At 54.7% G+C, this 16996-nt stretch overlaps 1 protein-coding gene and 1 pseudogene across 1 annotated transcript; one reads left to right on the forward strand and one right to left on the reverse strand.

Moving 5' to 3' along the window:
• The first annotated feature begins 360 nt into the window (after positions 1 to 360).
• On the forward strand, positions 361 to 1445 carry LOC102950779 (annotated as a pseudogene).
• A 9440-nt stretch (positions 1446 to 10885) lies between these two features.
• Positions 10886 to 16439, reverse strand: CE3H16orf82 (chromosome E3 C16orf82 homolog). Its single transcript, XM_042972424.1, has 4 exons — positions 16379 to 16439; positions 15353 to 15441; positions 14914 to 15132; positions 10886 to 12834 (listed from the first exon to the last, which is right to left on the reverse strand). The coding sequence occupies exons 1-4, from the start codon at positions 16437 to 16439 to the stop codon at positions 12259 to 12261; spliced, it is 945 nt and encodes a 314-aa protein (XP_042828358.1). The 3' UTR covers positions 10886 to 12258.
• Positions 16440 to 16996: the final 557 nt, after the last annotated feature.

The following is a 16996-nucleotide window of genomic DNA, read 5'->3' on the forward strand; positions in this document are numbered from 1 at the left end:
GTCCGTCATTGAGCCTGAGTGTTAAAGGTGCACATGGATGCCTTCGTCACTGTTGACAGATTGCCTCTTACCCCTCCTCCCCCCTGCCATCACGGCTGTGTCACAATAAAGGAGAGCCATCCCTCGTGGGGGCACCACAGATGCCCTCGGTTCTGCTGCCCCCACCTTCAGAATTTCCTCCCATTCGTATCTTCCTCTTGCCAGTGGCTCATCCAAGTGCTCTTTGAGAGTAACATAATTTACTTCCAGAAAGTTCTTCCTTGTATGCAGCTAAAACCCCAGGGGGCACCATAGTGTCAAGGTAGAGAAGGTGCTGCCCGTAGAGTCACGTACACTTGGAGTCCAAATCCTGTTCTCCACATGGGTGAGGTGAGGAACCAGGGGCAAAGATGGGGCCTCTCTGACTCTGTTTTCCCATCTCTAAAATGGGACTGGTGAGTCTTACTGCCCAGAAGTTTTGTAAGTTGCCTGAGTAGGTTGTGATCTTCCTGGGTCACAGGCTCTCACCAGCACGTTCCCTGCTTGCTGTCACCCTGTGACACCTAGGCTGGCCAGTCCTTCCTCCTTCCCTCCACCTGGAGCCTCATCCGTCTGACTCTGCCATCGCGTTCCAGGCATGCCCAGTCCAGGGCTCCACCCTGAAGAAGGTGCTGGAGCCGCTGAAGGACGGCACCATCAAGGCCCCCTGGGACATCAGCCTGGGGGTGTGAACCTGCCCAGTGTCGACTCCTCCCACGCCTCCCCGGTGCAGCTCGCCCCTGTGCTCCCGGGGTTGCCACACGTCCAGCTGTGACCACAACTTGGCCGTGACCGTGAACCTCCCCAGCACGTCCAAAATACAAAACTGGGCTGGCACTGACGACGTCGTGATGCGAAGGGTGGGAGCTGATGCAGGGACCTCGATGCTGGTGCTTGAAGCTCCAAAGCAGGGAAAGGTTTCAGACTATGAGATGAAGTCAGCAGACTGAGATGCTGAACTTGGAAATCCAGACGCAGGGTATAGCTGTGGAGTGAAGATGCCTTCTGGTGAATGCGCACCTACATGCCCAGATCTCAGTCACGCTGGGGACCCTGGTGTAGCCTTTTGTGCAAAAGACAGAGCGAGATTTTCTCCAAGTGCAGAAACCTGGGAACGGAAGTATTAAGTTGCCGAAAAGGAATAACGTTGACAAAGAGGAGGAGGCTGTTACTGTAGAGCTGAGTGAACCAAGTTCAGCTAGCTTTTGAAAACACCGAGGTCCCTGAACCTCTTTATGAAAGCGACCCCACTCTCCCCTACAGTAGCACTCCGTGTGCCGGCAGATGGACCCCTCGTGGTAGAGTGTAAGATTGCTGGGGTGGGCCGTGTGAAGTGCTATCTGGCCCCCAAGATCGAGGATGAAGAGGGCCTTAGGCATCTTAAAATCCAAGAAAGTAAAACAAAGCTCTTTGAGAACGCCTTCTGAATGCCAGCATATAGTGTGCACCTCTGAGTACATGGGTAGATATCGTTTTCTGTAAACAGTTTCCATTCTCTACAGTTTGGCTAAAGAATCCATTCCCAAGTCGGATCTGGTCTTGTTAATGTAGACCTACTTCTGCCTTACCTAAAAATTCTCCTTTTGATTTTCAGGGGTGCTCGGGCGGCTCAGTCGGTTAAGCGTCCGACTCTTGATTTCTGCTCCTCATGGTCTCGTGGTTTGTGGGATCGAGCCCCGTGTGGGGCTCCGCACTGCCGGCCAGGAGCCTGCTTGGGGTTCGGTCTCTCCCTCAGTCTCTCTTTGACCCTCCCCTGCTTGCACGTGCACCCGCGTGTGTGTGCTCTCTCTCTTTCTCGAAGTAAATAAACTTAAAAAAAAAAAAGAAATTCTCCTTATGATTTTGATAACACAGGGCTTTGACTCTAAATGCAGTTTTAAGAATTGTTTGCAGTTGAAAGGAATTATTTGAATTTCCAAAGAAAATGGAGTCAAATAAGTAACAGTAAAGTGTTTAGCTTCACGTTTGGCACATAAGACACAAATACATAGTCATTGTTTTTGCTATTTGTACAGTTTCCTCCGTCCTGGGAGTTCCTGAAAATGGAAAACCTTTAAGTACCTGTCTCTGCATGGGCTTAATGCTCTCAGTCTGGCTGCCGTACCCTAACACACCCCTGACCCCTTTGAAATGCTTCCTCAGCAAGGCAAAGCTCTGTGGGAATTTCGGGGGTAGGATCACTAGCTCTGAGGCCTCGGTTGTTGCTAGATGCAGAGAAAACAAATATTGCTTTAGAAACATTAATAATTGAGAGCTTTTCAGCACAGAATTGGCCAGCATTAGGGGAATTGAAAATTAAGACTAAGACACTACCTCAAGCAGATTTTCTGGTGAATAATTCATAGAGCTATAATGCCCATGAAGACCCAGAAGAGAAAATACCTTCCGTGTCTGCCCTCCCCAGCCCCCGCCACCAGCCCCATCACCTTGACTTTTCCCTGAGCCCTTGGTGGGGGGAGGGGCATCTGGGGAAGCAAACAAAAGCCAACCACAACAGCAGAGTTCTGATTGGAACTTTCCATGCAGTTTTGCTCCCATGTTGCTGTGTGACCATCGATAAAGTCTGTCCTTCTCTGAGTAGCAATCCTGCCAACTTTGAACTATGATTCTTTGAGGCCCAAGGAACGGAAAGGCCTTTGAGTACTCATTGAGGCCTCTGTCCCCAGGAAGATATATACCCCAAAGCATTGGGGGGATGGTCTCTATTCCATTTCAGACCTCCTTCTTTCCTTCCTTCACACATTTACTGAGTACCTACTCTGTGCTAAGTGCTGAAGATACTGTCTCCTTGGGGGAGAAACCATCTAGGAAGCGGATAATTGCAACTCACAGTGACTTGAACACAGATGGGGGGAAGGAGAAGGTCGTGGGTGCGGGAGTGACGCCTAAATTCAGCCTGAGGTGTGATCAGGGAGGGCTTTCTGGTGGAGGCCACACCTGCACTGAATCCTACCGAGCGAGTTGGGTAGGACAAGAAGGAGGAGGGTGTTCTAGGTCATAACATTTTTATATCATTTATAAAAAAGCCCCAGAAGAGAGAGAGAAGGAAAAGCACTTTTGTGGGGACAGCAAGGGCCCCTGGGGCACATGGCAAGGATGCCCAGAGAAGAGGCTGCACCTAAGGCGTTAAGGTCAAGTTAAGGCCTTGCATTTGGACCTCACTCTGAGGGCAATGGGGAGCCAGCGAAGGTGTAAGTGGGGTGCTAGATACTCGTTCGGATTTGTTTGAGAAAGATCCAGGGACTGGCGTGCGGAGCGTTGGTGGGTCCTGCGTTCTGGTGTCGGCGTGAACCCTTCTCAGCCCGGTCCGGCCGATTGCCCGTCACCAGTTTTGAACAAGTCGTGCTTTGTGTTTCCAAGGTCCATCCATCCAATCTCAGGCTGCGTTCTTGCCTCAGTTCACGTGTCACATCTGTTCTCTGTGTTGGCGGGGGGGGGGGGGGGCAGGGGGCAGTTTGTGCGGGGTTCCCAAGCAAGGGAACTCTTTTGTCGGCTCAGACTTGATCTTGCCAAGTTCAGGGTGGGAAGGCAGTCAGCCTCCAAGGAGAACTGGCTTCCGAGGCCCGTCTTAGAGTGGATGTCTCACACTGGTGGCTCCTGGGGTAAGTCTGCATCTATGGGTGTGTTTTGTTGGAACAGGGTCTTGTTTGGCAGAAAAGTTAGTGATCATATTTAAGTCAGGAGACTTCTCATCAAAAGTCTGGGTTTCTGATTTTCTAGAAATAGCAGACTTGGCCACCTGGAACCTCTTCCTTGAGGGCAGCCATTGGCTGGTGTGGGGTGGCCTGTGTGTGCCAGATCACCACCGTCCCCCCTCTTCCTTTCGCCTTCCTGTCCTGAGGCTGACGACAGCCGCTGTCTGTCATTATCTCTGTCACTGCAACCCTAGTTTTCTCCCACAAAGCAAGGAAGGATGTAGACTCTTTCTTGAGAGCCACACGCCCAGCAAACACGGGAAAGTGAGAGACAGACTAAGAGGGCCACGTGCTTCAAGACAAATGGGGAAGCACACTGTTTTTAAATTTTTTCATGTTTATTCCTTTTGAGAGCGAGAGAGACAGAGCACGAGCAGGGGAGGGGCAGAGAAAGAGAAAGAGAGAAAATCCCAAGCAGCCCGGATGGCGGGGTTTGGTCCTGTGAACCGTGAGATCGTGACCTGAGCCGAAGTCAAGGGTCGGATGCTCAACCGACTGAGCCACCCAGGCGCCCCAAGGGCACATGTTTCCCGATGGAAATAAAAAGTCATTGTTTGGTACATAGACCACATGGGTCCGGTTGAAAGAGTTCAGTCTAAGGTGTGACAGGCAAATCGGGCTCAGGTGGCACTCACGCGTGTTCCTCGCCTGGCCCGGCGCTTGTGGGCCCAGACTGATGAGACGGGGTTTCAGAGCCCTGCGCCGCTGCCCAGCCTTCTCCCCGGCAAGCTCTGCTCACACGTGCGTGTGGGTTTACTTTCATTTGGGGTGGGGGTGGAACAATGATGGTTTCAGGTACACTTAAGAAATGCGTAAAAGCCATCGGGCTGCTAGAGCCCCTTCGTGTACCTTTGGGGTAAACTAAAGCCAGGGAAGGGGACCGACCTATCCATTGCCACCTGCATGGCCCTGTGTGGGGGCAGAGCCTGTGCCCTGCCTTTTTGTCTGCCCGGGCTGCAGGCTGCAGGCTGAGCAGGGCCCCCTGCCCTCCCTGACCCCATCGTCTGCTCTGCTGCACTGTTCAACTATCTGCCCTGCTTGCCCGGGGTCGCAGACCCGAAGGCCTGAGTCTGGAGCAGGGGAGGTGAGCTCCAGCTGCTTGCTGGCAGGTGGGAATGGTGGGGGGGGCCAGGGTTTCCAAATCTCAGGTAGCCAGCAGTTTGGGTCTTTAAGTGAAGCCTGGGGGCTGGTACTTCTGGTGTCTGGCCCCAGCTCGGAACAGCCCGAAGGTGTCTTTTTCTGACTTGGTTCTCCACTGTCCAGCATGGGCCTGAGCTCATTTGTTCATTCTTGTTTGTTTTTCACGTCTTCACGACCCTAGGAGGAGCTTTCTCACCCCCATTTTACAGATGATGACACTGAGGGCTCGGCAGGTTAAGGCACGGGTCCCGAGGCACGCAGCTCTTGTGCGTCAGAGCCAAGACTCAGGCCCAGGGATTCCGAACCCTGAGCCCGCTCTTGGAATCACCGCGAATTCTAGGATGAATATGAGGCCATCCTGTGCCCACACTGCGGTTCACGGGATACGTAAGTGAAGGATTTCTTATCAGGAAGAAAGGATTCTAGGCACGTTTTCGCAAACTGTAACTGACGTCCGTTGAGAAAAGCAGGTGGCCCTAAGGACTCAGATGAGCCAAGAGGTAGGGCTGTTCATAGTCACATTTGTGACAAACTTGATGAGTCTGTGTGTGTCACTTAAAACCTCTGTGGGCTCCCATTTTGTCACCTTTCATATTTTAAGAACTAACATTACAGTCAAGGCGTAATGAGTTTCCACCGATGGCCTTTGGCAATGCTCAGATTCAACTCCTTCATCCTGAAGTCTGTATTGGGCGCCTACTGTATGCAGGGCACGGATGTGCGTTCTGAGACACAGTGGCCATACCCACTGTGAAAAGGCGTTGTTCTGGGCTCTGGGGACACAACGGTGAGCCAAATAGACCCAGTCCTTGCTCCCGCGGAGTTGAAGCCTTGCGGGCGAGGCAGATTAAATCTAAGAATCCCATGAGGAACTGCAACAAAGTGACAAAATGTAAGGCATAAGTGCTGTGGAAGAGAGGGACGCGGTGGCCCGAGAGCGTGGGTCAGGTCGGGGGGGCCAGGGCGGCCTTCCCTGGGGAAGTGACACGTGAGCTGAGCTCCGCAGGAAGAGGAGGCAGTAACCGGGCGACGGGGCAGCTGCAAAGGTGGGGGGTCAGTGGGTCTGTGGAAGTGAAGGCCCCGCAGAGGGGAGCGTGCTTGGGATGAGGCTGGAATGGTCAGCCGAGGCCCGACCCCTGGTGGTCGTTGCTCTTTATCCTGAGAGCAAGGGGAGGTCATCGGAGCATTATCAGTTAGCGTGGGCCGTGTAACAAACTGTCCCCCAACCACAAGGACTTAAAGCAGCCATCCCTAGTTCTGGTCGGGAGCCCGCAGGACAGCAGGCTGTGCTGGGCTGGGTTCGTGGCTCTTCCGGCCTGGGTCAGGCCCAGCTGCCCTTGGGCGCACTCGTTCATGTGTGCAGGGTGAGCCGGTGGGTCACGTGGGGCCGGCTGGTTCATGACGGTCTCGGGAGGCACGGCTGGGGGAGCTGGGGACTCTCTCCTCCTGTGACAGGCCAGCGCGGGCTCGGTCCCAGGGTGGCTGCAGGGCGTGTGTGGACGGAAGCCACGAGGCCTCTGAAGGCCTAGACCAGGAGCTGCGGAGCGTCAGTCCCTTCCTGCCGGTTGGAACACATCACGAGATCAGCCCAGATTCAGGGGAGGGAGAAGCAAACTCCCCCTCTCAGTGGGAGGAGCTGCTAAGTATTAGGGCCATTTTTGCCCACAACCGCAGAGATTTTAAGTAAAAGTGATTTTTCTTTTTTGTAGAGAGTTAAAAAGCCCCTTTAGCTTCTGAAGGGAGAATGGATGGGGGAGAGTATTTACCTCAATATCCGTTCCTTCCTCCGTTGTTGCTAACAGGGTGTCAGTGTTTATTCCCACACACGGTTTCTTGAATGAGGACCGAATTTCCTCACGTCCTTTACAGCTCCGTGTAGCTGTGTTGTGGGACACTTTTAGGGCGTCTCCTTAAGAAAGAAGGGTCAAACCTTTCTTCTCTCCTTTCTCCCCCTGCTCTCCTCGATGTGTTGGATGGAGATGTGTTGGGGAAGCTTGGGCAGCCACCTTGGACCATGAGGATGAGGACCTCATCCGGAGGAGTGTGGAACGGAGATCCAGAAGGAGCTGGGGTCCTGGTCACCCCGTGAGGCCACCATACCAGTTTTAGCTATGTGGTGGCTGGTAGCCACCGTGAGCTACAAGTGGCTCGCGGCTTTCCCTTCTCTGGAGAATGGCCCATTTGGACTGGAGCTGTTCCACCCATAACCCGCTGAGCCGCATTTGCTCAGGAGGTTATGGGTGTGGGGGTTCAGGGTGTGGGGGTAACAAAGGGCCTTTGCCTTTGACTGATGGTAGGGCCCACCCTGAGCTGCAGGAGACGCTCCGGAGCTCCCCATGGGGTCCTCCTGAGGCCAGTCCCCAGCCCCATCCCGTGTCCCTTACTCCCCTTCTCCTTGGAACGCCCCTCATGAGAACCACCGTCTCAAGCTCTCCTTCTGGGGACCCAACCTCAGACACCTACTCCGCTCCCTACCCGTGATAAGCCACAGACCAAGAGTCTGTATCTCAGAACGTACCCTAATCACTAGACTCCATCCACTCGCCCACTGGTTTTGCAGTGGGCAGAAGAGGAGACGTCAGCTGCTTAAATCCAGCAAAGCAGGCGCTATGGTGGGAAGAGCTCAAGAAAAATGAACTTCTTCCGGGCCGGGGGATGAAGGCCAAGGGAGCGCTCGGCAAGAGAGGCTCCAGATCTGGCCAGCGTGTGGCCCCCCCGCCCCCCCCCCCCCCCCCGGCCAAGTCCCTCGCCTTCCTGCCCCCCTGCTCCAGGCCTGTTTGAAGTCTGTGGGCTACCCGGGCTGCTGGACGGACAGCATTTGTAAGCAACTCTGTCCCCAGCCCAGTTAATAATTCAGGAGCCAGCGCCCGCAGCCAGCCGATCGCTCCAAGCACGCCGCGTCCCCAACGCCCAGCCAGTGGACAGGAAAGGAGAAAATCACTGGACCCGCTTGAAAAATGGTCCCTGCTCCAAGCGCTCGCTGCCTCCCCAGCGCTGGGCTGGGAGAGAGCTGGGCCGAGACGTATCTGCTGGGCAGACGGTGAGAGAAGGATGGAGCGGCCCTGGGGGCTCAGGCGTGCACCCGGAGCGGTATTTAATTTTCGGATCCTGAGCCGCATTTGCTTTTGGACCGCGGGCTGTGGTCGCTGAGATGCAGGCCGTGGGGGACTCAGCTTTCTTCTGACTCAGCAATGCATCCTTCACCCACTGTCTCCCCTTCGTTCGCTCATTCGGCCACTGTTGATGCTACTGACACGGAAGTGGCATTGACAATACGGGCAGGGGGTGGGGAGTGACAGCTGTCCTCAGGGGGGCAGACACGAAGAGTGGGGGGTGCCACACTTAAGGGGCTCGGGACAAGAAACAGCAGGCCGGGGGCTCTGCGTGTGGGGGCGGCCCGTCCCCTGGGTGTGCCGGGACCCTAAATGTCCAAAGCAGGGAATGGTTAAGGTCACGGACTCTGGGGCCAACGGCACGGGTTCAAATACCAGCCCTGCCACTAACCTACCCAGAGTTGGCCTCTCTGTGCCTCAGTTTCCCCATCTATAAAATCGAGTTAATAATGGGAGGCCGGTACAAACTACCTCTTAGGGTTAAGATAATGGACAGGGACTTCGAGGGCGAAAATGAAAAACCCAAACTCGGGAAGTTACAAAGTGCTGGCAATCACAAAGGAAAGCCACCTTCAGAAAGTGACTCGGTGGGTCCTTACAAAGCTAGACACCCTTCCGTGCCAGGCAGCCATCCCACTGGTGGGTGCTCAGCAGAGTGAAGTGAGAAACTTATGTTCATACCAAAGCCTGTACGTAAGTGATTATTAGTCGTTTCGTAACGTCCCCGACTGGGAAACAACCCAAATGCCTCTCAACCAGAGACCTGATGGACCATGAAACATTACTCAGCAGCAAACAACGCGGGTGCGTCACAAATGGCCAAGTGAGAGCCGTCAGGCTTGTAAGGCTCCTAGCAACGTGTGCTTCTACGTGTGTGACATTCTGGAAGACGAGGGACAGAAAACTGGCCAGTGGTGCTGGGGTGGGAGGAACTGACCGAAAGGGGCAAAAGGGGATTTTTGAGGTGCGATGGAACTATTTGGTATTGAGGGTGTGCTGACCACGTGTGCTTATCAAAAACCAGAGAACTGTACACGAAAACGAGTACATTACTGCACGTAAGTCACGACAGGTTTGAGGTGGTCTAGAGAGGGTTAGGGGGAGGTGGCAGGAGTCCAGGTAAGGAAAACATATTCAGGTCAGCTTGTTGTAGAGCCTTGAAGGCCGTGTCAAATCCTTTGGCCCGCGGGGAAATTCGGAAGTTTTTAAGCAGTTAGGGAAGAGAAGCCAAGTTTTGTTTCAGAAAGGTCGCTGTGTTCTCTATTCAGAAGCAGAAGCCTCTGTGTGTGGTTCTGAAATTGCCTTCAGAAATGTTTTCAGTGACTACCCCCGCTTTTTGGAGAGAATTTGATTTTGTGCCCCACGTTTGGAAATCAGGAGATTTGAGGCGCGCCTGTTCACGAGTTCGAGCCCCGCGTCGGGCTCTGTGCTGACAGTTCAGAGCCTGGAGGCTGCTTCGGATTCTGTGTCTCCCTCTCTCTCTGCCCCTCCCCCGCTCACGCTCTCGCTGTCTCTCAAAAGTAAATGTTAAAAATATCTAAAAAATCAGGAGGTTTGAACCTCTGGCCTCTCCTTGTGTGGGTTGCATGCTCTGCAGTGTGCCAAAGCCCCTCCCCTGCTCCCTTGTAGCAACTTCCTGGTTCCTGCGGGTGTCAGTTTTAGACCCCAGGGCTTGAAAGTGCATTTGATGGGGAACACAGCAAGGGCAGAGGTGCTTCCCAGCCCTGGCTGTACATTTTCATCACCCGGGGAGCTTTAAACCCACTACTGATGCCCAGTCCAGGTCTCTGGAGTGGCCCGGGCATCTGTATCTTGTAGATATTCCCCAGGTGACTCCACTGTGCAGGCAGGGTGGGGAACCACTGGTCGGGGAGGAAGGGGCCTGGATTAGGGGGTCAGCAGTGGGGGAGGGGCGGTGTTAGGGACTGATGAAAGGTGGGGCTGAGGCAGGGGTAGACCCCCCTCGTGATGAGGGTCCAGCCCGAACAATGGAGTGAGATGATGGCGTTTGCTGAGAAAGGAGACAGGAGGAGGTGGTCAGGGGACGGTGGTGAGCTCAAGGTGGCCACTCCGTGCCCGAGCGGTCTGTGGCCTCCACACTGAGGGCTCAGCATGCAGCAGCGCCTACAACTTTGCCTCTGTGTGCCCTCTGTCACCCTCTGAGACAGGAGAGCAGGGCAGCAATGGGGGTGGGGGCGGCGATGGGCGGACAGGGACCCCCTTGCGCAGGGCTGGGAGGGGCCTGGGTTGTGGGTGCTCTGTTCCCGCTAAGCGATTTTGCTGGGAGGAGAGCGGGGGAGAACGTACTCACGCTCCAGAGGAAGGGCCTCAGCAGTCCAGACACGCGATGCCCTTGAACCCGGAACCGCTAACTCCTGAAACCTAGCAAACTATCTGCTGATCTGCCTCGACTTCTAAGCAGATGCTATGGGTTCATTGTTTTTGGTTTTTTGGTTTTTGTTTTGGTCAAGAATACTTCATCTAGGGGCTCCCGGGTGGCTCAGTTGGTTGAGCGTCTGACTCTTGACTTCAGCTCAGGTCGTGATCTTGCAGTCTGTGAGACTGAGCCTCGGGTCGGGCTCTGTGCTGGCATCTCGGAACCTACCTGGGTTCTCTCTCTCTCCCTCTCTCTGCCCCTCCCCCACTCACTCTCTCGGTCGCTCTCAAAATAAATAAAGTTAAAAAAGCCGTTTTCACGTAATCCACATGACCCTTCTACCTATGTATGACATAGAGGTTATCGTTCCCATTTTCCAGATGAAGAAACTCAGGCTCCAAAATTGTAAGCATTTTCCCCCAGATCACCAGCCTGGAGGTAACACAGTTGGTAGCTAAGCCCTCCTGTCAACACGGCTCCTTAGTGTGTCTGAGTTTGTCTCTGTAACCTCGGCCGGGAACACACACACGAACCTCACACCCTTTCAGCCTCTCCAGACACTTTTTATTGTCTCTGGTGCCCCCTCAGCTTTCCTTCTGGTACCTAGTGGATGTCTTCGTGACTGTTCTGACCTCCGCCCCTCCGTGGACACGCTCCCTCCCCAGGGTTTTCACGGTCAGCGCCCCCGGGGAAGGGCTTTATGGTGCTGAGAAGGGGCAGGCAAGCGTCCTCAGCCCTCCCACCCGTCCAGGAGACTTTTCCTAAACGGCTCAGAGCTGTCTCATCCCAGCCATGCTTGGCTGGGTTGGTTTCTGTCACCGTTAAGCATTGACCATGGCATTGTCCTGCCATAGGAAGCAGTCCCAACCATCTCAACCGAGAAGGTGTCTGGGCTCCTTTCTCGCCTCTACCTCCTTGGAGATGCACATCGAGACAGGGACGGGGCCTCAGGGAGCCCCGTCTGGAGCCTCTCTGGCTCTCGCAGGCAGCACATCTTGGAGAGCTTGGTAGGGATCCGGCTCCCCAGGGTTGTGGTTTCCCGTCGATGGTGCTTCCTTCGGCTGGCTCCCGACGCGGACGGTCCCAGCCGTGGCTGGTGCTTGCTTCTCCTGAGCTCATCACGGTTGGTGTTGATTGTAGACGGTGCCCACCACTTCGCACGGTTTCTCCAGGGGAGGTTCTGACATCAGAACCTGTTCTAAAACAGAGCTGGTATTTGCTGCTGACCGCAGTCGTCCCCACTGATGAGTTTTGGCTGGCGATCCCGCCGTGACGGTTCTCCATACAGACGGTTTTGCCACTGACGGATCCTGTTAGAGGTGGCTCGTCACTGGGGCTCGCAGTGGTATCACCAGGGGAGGGTAGACCCAGCCCCCCAGGATCCTGCTACAGCTTCAGAGTAGACGGTCATGCCGTTGATCGCTGACGGCCACTGCAGGTGGTGCTTACCTTCCATAGTTCTTGCTACGCGTCACCCTGCCGCCGACAGTCGTTGCTACCAACGGGGCTCTCCACCCAAGGTTCGGACGCACTTGGTGCTTTTTAAAGGCGTCTGCTTGGCTGTAACCGCTCTGGGTAAAGTCCAGGCTTGCTGGGGGTTCACGTCCAGTTTTCAAGACCCTGGTGGCCGGTGAGCCTTCTCATGCAGGCACGCACGTCTGGGCAGGCTGCTCGCCCTCGGTGGCCTGGCTTTGGCCTTGCCCCCGACCTTGGTCGCTGGCCTTGGCCTTGCCTCCGGCCCCGTCCTCCTGCAGACTGGTGTTACTTTTCACCCCGGTCTGCACGCCGCCGTCCTCCCGCGTGCCCTGGCGGCTGCTGGCCTGGCTGGAGGGAAGGCTGCTGGCAGAACTGAACAGCCCGCTACTCACCTGGTAGTTGAGGGCGCTGCTGCCCAGACTGATGAAGCTCATGCTGGTCAGGCTGCTGGCCCCGCTGCCGATGCCGCTGCCGGGCAGGCTGGTGTCGCTCTTCCCCTCCAGCCTGGTCTGTTCTGTGCGCCCGGCTGCCTCCTTATCTGGCTGGGGGAGTAGACGGCACACAGCTGGCTGCTCTGGGCGCTGTCTGTCTGGGTGTTGAGACTTCTGTGCAACCTCACGATGTGTCTCCTGGCCACCAGGCTGACCTCGCTGTTCTCCTCATCCCCCGCATACCCGCTGTCCAACAGGCTGGTGTCACTGTCCCTGCATGTCCCCAGGCTGGACTGTCGCAGGCTTAGCAAGTCGCTCTCCCTTCTCCATGCGTTTCCCAGGTTGCTGCCCGGAAGTCTCAGGGGCCCCTGAGTGGCTCCTGCATCATGGTGTGGCCACGTGGGTGACTGGGGCTCTAAGCTGGGGGATGGGAGGCCTGGAGCTTGGTCCTGAGCATTCCAAGCAGCAGACTCCCCTGTTGTACCCTGGAGGAAAGTGAGGGACAGATGATCTGGTTTATCCAGGGGGAGGGGACCCTGGGAGGCCTCTGAATGGTGGGTGTGGTTTGTCTGGGGGAGACGCGGCTCAATTTATAAGGTGGCCTTTCAAAGGGCAGTGTTCTGATTGGCTGGCCCGGTTCCCATGGTGATGGGTCTATGAGGCGGGGTGGGTGTGGGAGGGAGGACAATGCTGTCCTGGCACCAGTTACATCAGTGGCTGGGGCTGGAGGTGGGTAGAAAAAGGACTTATGGCCAGAGAGAGGCAAGGACCACCTTCCTGGGGACATCTCCTACGGGGCCTGTGGCCTCTGCTTTGCCATATCATGACATCTGGGTGTGCCTCCTGGCTGAGCCCCTTCTGAGCTGCATTTCTTTAGGATGTCATTGGTCACTGGTCCCACATCACACCCTACCCCTTCCTTACCTCGAGGTGTGGTCATGTTGGCTGTTTTCTTATTCGGAGCTCTTACCTGCCACAGGGACTTTGCACTGGCCAAAAAAAAAAAAAAAAGTGTCTACGTGGAATGTTCTTCCCTCAGCCCCTTGGCCTTCAAGCCTCAGCTAAAGTGTCCCTGGCCTCTACAAGAACATCCCTCTGTTATTCTTTTTTTTTTTTTTTTTTTTTTTAATTTTTTTTTTCAACGTTTTTTATTTATTTTTGGGACAGAGAGAGACAGAGCATGAACGGGGGAGGGGCAGAGAGAGAGGGAGACACAGAATCGGAAACAGGCTCCAGGCTCCGAGCCATCAGCCCAGAGCCTGACGCGGGGCTCGAACTCACGGACCGCGAGATCGTGACCTGGCTGAAGTCGGACGCTTAACCGACTGCGCCACCCAGGCGCCCCCCCTCTGTTATTCTTTATGTCACTTTCTAACTTATGTGCTTTATGGCATTAAGTGCAATTTGCAAGTCTTTCGATGTGTCGGTTCCTTATTGCTGGTTCCCTCTGCTCGAATATCTTTGCAAGGGCAGAGATTTTGTTTCCTTATTCTCTCGGGGAGGCTAGGACCTGTGGCCCTGGTGAGTTGGGAGCTGCTGGAGACTCGTCAGCAGTGACAAGCAGACCGGAGTTGGAGCAGGCCGCTGCATGGGGGGACGTCCGGTGGGCAGGGTGGGGCCGGGAGCTGGGTGGGGCCAGTGCAGGAATCCGGGAGTGACAGGGAGGGCCCGGACCACCGAGTGGCCACAGAGTTGGGAGATCCTGGGTGTGTCTAGAAGGCAAGACTCAGGGCTTGCTGAGGGGCCGTATCCGGGGGCTCGAGGAAGAGCAGGGTCAAGGCCCGCTGCGGGGTCCACGAGCCTCTGGGTCAGGGGCAGCATGGCCTTCTAGAAACGGCACGGCCTCCTTCTGAAGCACGCCGAACGGCATGCGCCGTGGTAAGGGCTGTGAGGAAGGGCAGAGCCTAGTGTCTCAGAGGTGAGATCAGCGTGGGTTCGAGCCTCAGCTCGTCCGCTTCGGAGCTGTGCTTAACGATGCCCCAAATGGGTGGTGGCGATTAAACCCTCCACAAACATTAGTTGAAGAGAAATGAGTGCTAAGTGTTCTGTTAGACCCTCTACAGACAGCCGGGCAGTCCCTCCTTGCTGGGCCTCACAGTCGAGAGTTGGGGGGACACACAGGCTCATTTCCGACAGAAGTGCTGTGGGGAAAATAAAACGGGGAGGCGGGGGGACGGTAGGCTGGACGGTGCTCCATGAATAGAGTGACTGCCCCTCTCCATCTTGGGACTCTGGCCTGCTGTGGTTCCACTCCCGTGTCCTCCACCCGGGTGACATCCCGTGACCACCTCAACCTCTCTGAACCTCAGCTCCCCCAGCCGGGCGGACAGGAAACACCCAGGCTAGGGTCTGCCCCTAGGTTCACTGTGGCAGCGCTGGCCGACCTCATGGAACCTTCTATTCAAGACAGTATAGGTGTTTGCATGAAAAAAATACACAAGTGTATGTGCATACGTACATATGTATGCATATATACCTAAGTACGTATGTGTACGGATGCAAATACATTCACGGTATGTTTGTGTATGAATACATAAGAATATGCATACGTGAGTGCACACAAGAATATATATCCACATGCGTATATGCATATGTAAGCATATCCACATGAAGACATATGCAAATATATATAAACACGCACACACTTTTTGGAAACCACAAACCCTCCGGCTCTCAGCATCACCCTCCAGGGTGCCCATTTTCCCCCGAGGTTCCCCCGGCCGAGCTCTCTTATCCCAGAGCCTCCCCTGGGACCCTGCGATGGACACCGTGTTCTCTTTGCTGGAGGCCCCGTTGTCTGGCTGCGTCTGGCCAAGGACCCGTGTTTGTTCACTCTGGAGCGCCCCTGTGTGCTCACCGGGCAGTGGGGTGAGTGTGCTCCCCTGAGAGGCACAGCCCAGCGCAGGCCGCGGCACTGGGAACTCCTGGGCCCGGTGCCAGGCCATAGAATGACCGGATATGGAGGACGTGTTGCACCCCGGGCACCTAGCTAGACGCTGGCATGCACTGTCTCGTTGAAGCTCATTCCATCCTTAGCCTGCCCAGGCAGTGCTTGTCCCGGGGTAGTGAGAGGCATTCCTGGGGGCCAGAAGTGGTGGGTACCTCCCTTCTCAGGTGCACTTGGCACTTGAGCAGGTGGTTCCAGGGATGGACCTGGGTCCCCGATGACAGGACCTTGGACTTTCTACCTTCTGCAGGGAGCAAGACGAAGCTTAGCCATGGCCCGGAGGGGTGAACTGTTCCAAAAGAAGGAAATTCTTCCTCCAAGTTGCATTCTGCCCCACCCCCAGCTGTTAAAATTATTTAGGACAGGGGCGCCTGGGTGGCGCAGTCGGTTAAGCGTCCGGCTTCAGCCAGGTCACGATCTCGCGGTCCGTGAGTTCGAGCCCCGCGTCAGGCTCTGGGCTGACGGCTCGGAGCCTGGAGCCTGTTTCCGATTCTGTGTCTCCCTCTCTCTCTGCCCCTCCCCCATTCATGCTCTGTCTCTCTCTGTCCCAAAAATAAAATAATAAAAAACGTTGAAAAAAAAATTTTTTTAAATTATTTAGGACATATGAAAGAAAGAAAGAAAAGAAAGAAAGAAAGAAAGAAAGAAAGAAAGAAAGAAAGAAAGAGAAAGAAAGGGGAAGGAAAGAAAGAAGAGAGAGAGAAAGAAAAAGGAAAGAAAGAAAGAAAGAAAGAAAGAGGAAGGAAGGAAGAAGGAAAGAAAGAAAGAAAGAAAGAAAGAAGGAAAGAAAGAAGAGAGAGAGAGAAAAAGGAAAGAGAAAGAAAGAAAGAAAGGAAAAGGAAGGAAGGAAGGAAGGAAGGAAGGAAGGAAGGAAGGAAGAAGACATTACAGGGGCTCCTGGGTGGTTCAGTCGGTTAAGCATCCGACTTTTGATTTTGGCTCAGGTCATGATCTTGGGGTTGTGAGATCAAGCCCTGTGTCGGGCTCCATGCTGAGTGAGAAGCCTGCTTGGGATTCTCTCTCTCACCTTCTCCCTCTGCCGGCCCCTCCCCCCCCAACTCTCTCTCACTATAAAAAAAAGAAAAAAGAGATTACTGATAAACCTCCAAACCCATCTACCCCTCCCCATTCTCTGTCCGTGGCAGTCCAGAACCTCACGCTCGCCATTGAATCTGACGCACGTCTCTGTACTTGGGGGTAGAAGAGGACGTACCCCTGAGCCAACATGGAATTGTGTTGCATGCTATCAATCGATATAAATGGCGTTCTTGATGTGTGCTTTTCCAACTTATGCTCAACACCACGTGCGACTCCTCTGTGCTGTGTCGCAGCTCAAGTTCACCTCCCGTACTGTAGGGTATCCTATTGATGAGCGTCGTGATTCGTCCATTCTAACCGGTGAGCATTTAGGTTACTTCCCCCTTTTCCCTTGCGATAGGCGTGCCTTTAAGTGTCTCTGACGTGATGTTTCCCCTGCAAATTGCTGAGAAGTGTCCTCCCAGACTAAGAAAGCTTCCAATCATTTTAATTGCACGTAATGAACAGAGCAGACACTTCTCCTCAACAGTCGGGCCTCATCTTCCATCTGAATGATTCTATGAGGTTCGGCTTAGGGATGGGACGAATCACTGGGGCATCTGTGGCCTGCATTATTGGGCCATAAAACATGGCCCTTACGAATGTTCAGCTTTAGCTGAAGATGAGGTCACAGAGCTGCCCCCTTGGGCGGGGATGAGGGGTGGGGGACAGCAGGAAGCAGGGGGACGCTGGGGTGGCCGAAAGCGGGTGATCCTCTCTCA

Source organism: Panthera tigris, chromosome E3 (assembly GCF_018350195.1).
Source record: "Panthera tigris isolate Pti1 chromosome E3, P.tigris_Pti1_mat1.1, whole genome shotgun sequence".
NCBI classification, from domain to species: Eukaryota; Metazoa; Chordata; class Mammalia; order Carnivora; family Felidae; genus Panthera; species Panthera tigris.

Excerpts from the sequence above, each read along its gene's own strand:
- CE3H16orf82 (XM_042972424.1), bottom strand. The coding sequence starts at position 16,439 with ATGCAACACAATTCCATGTTGGCTCAGGGGTACGTCCTCTTCTACCCC. Across the intron at positions 15,442-16,378 it reads CTACCCCCAAGTACAGAGAC|AAGGTAGAAAGTCCAAGGTC; the intron begins GTGCGTCAGATT and ends TGCTCCCTGCAG. Across the intron at positions 12,835-14,913 it reads GTGATGCTGAGAGCCGGAGG|CCGCGTCTCCCCCAGACAAA; the intron begins GTTTGTGGTTTC and ends TTATAAATTGAG.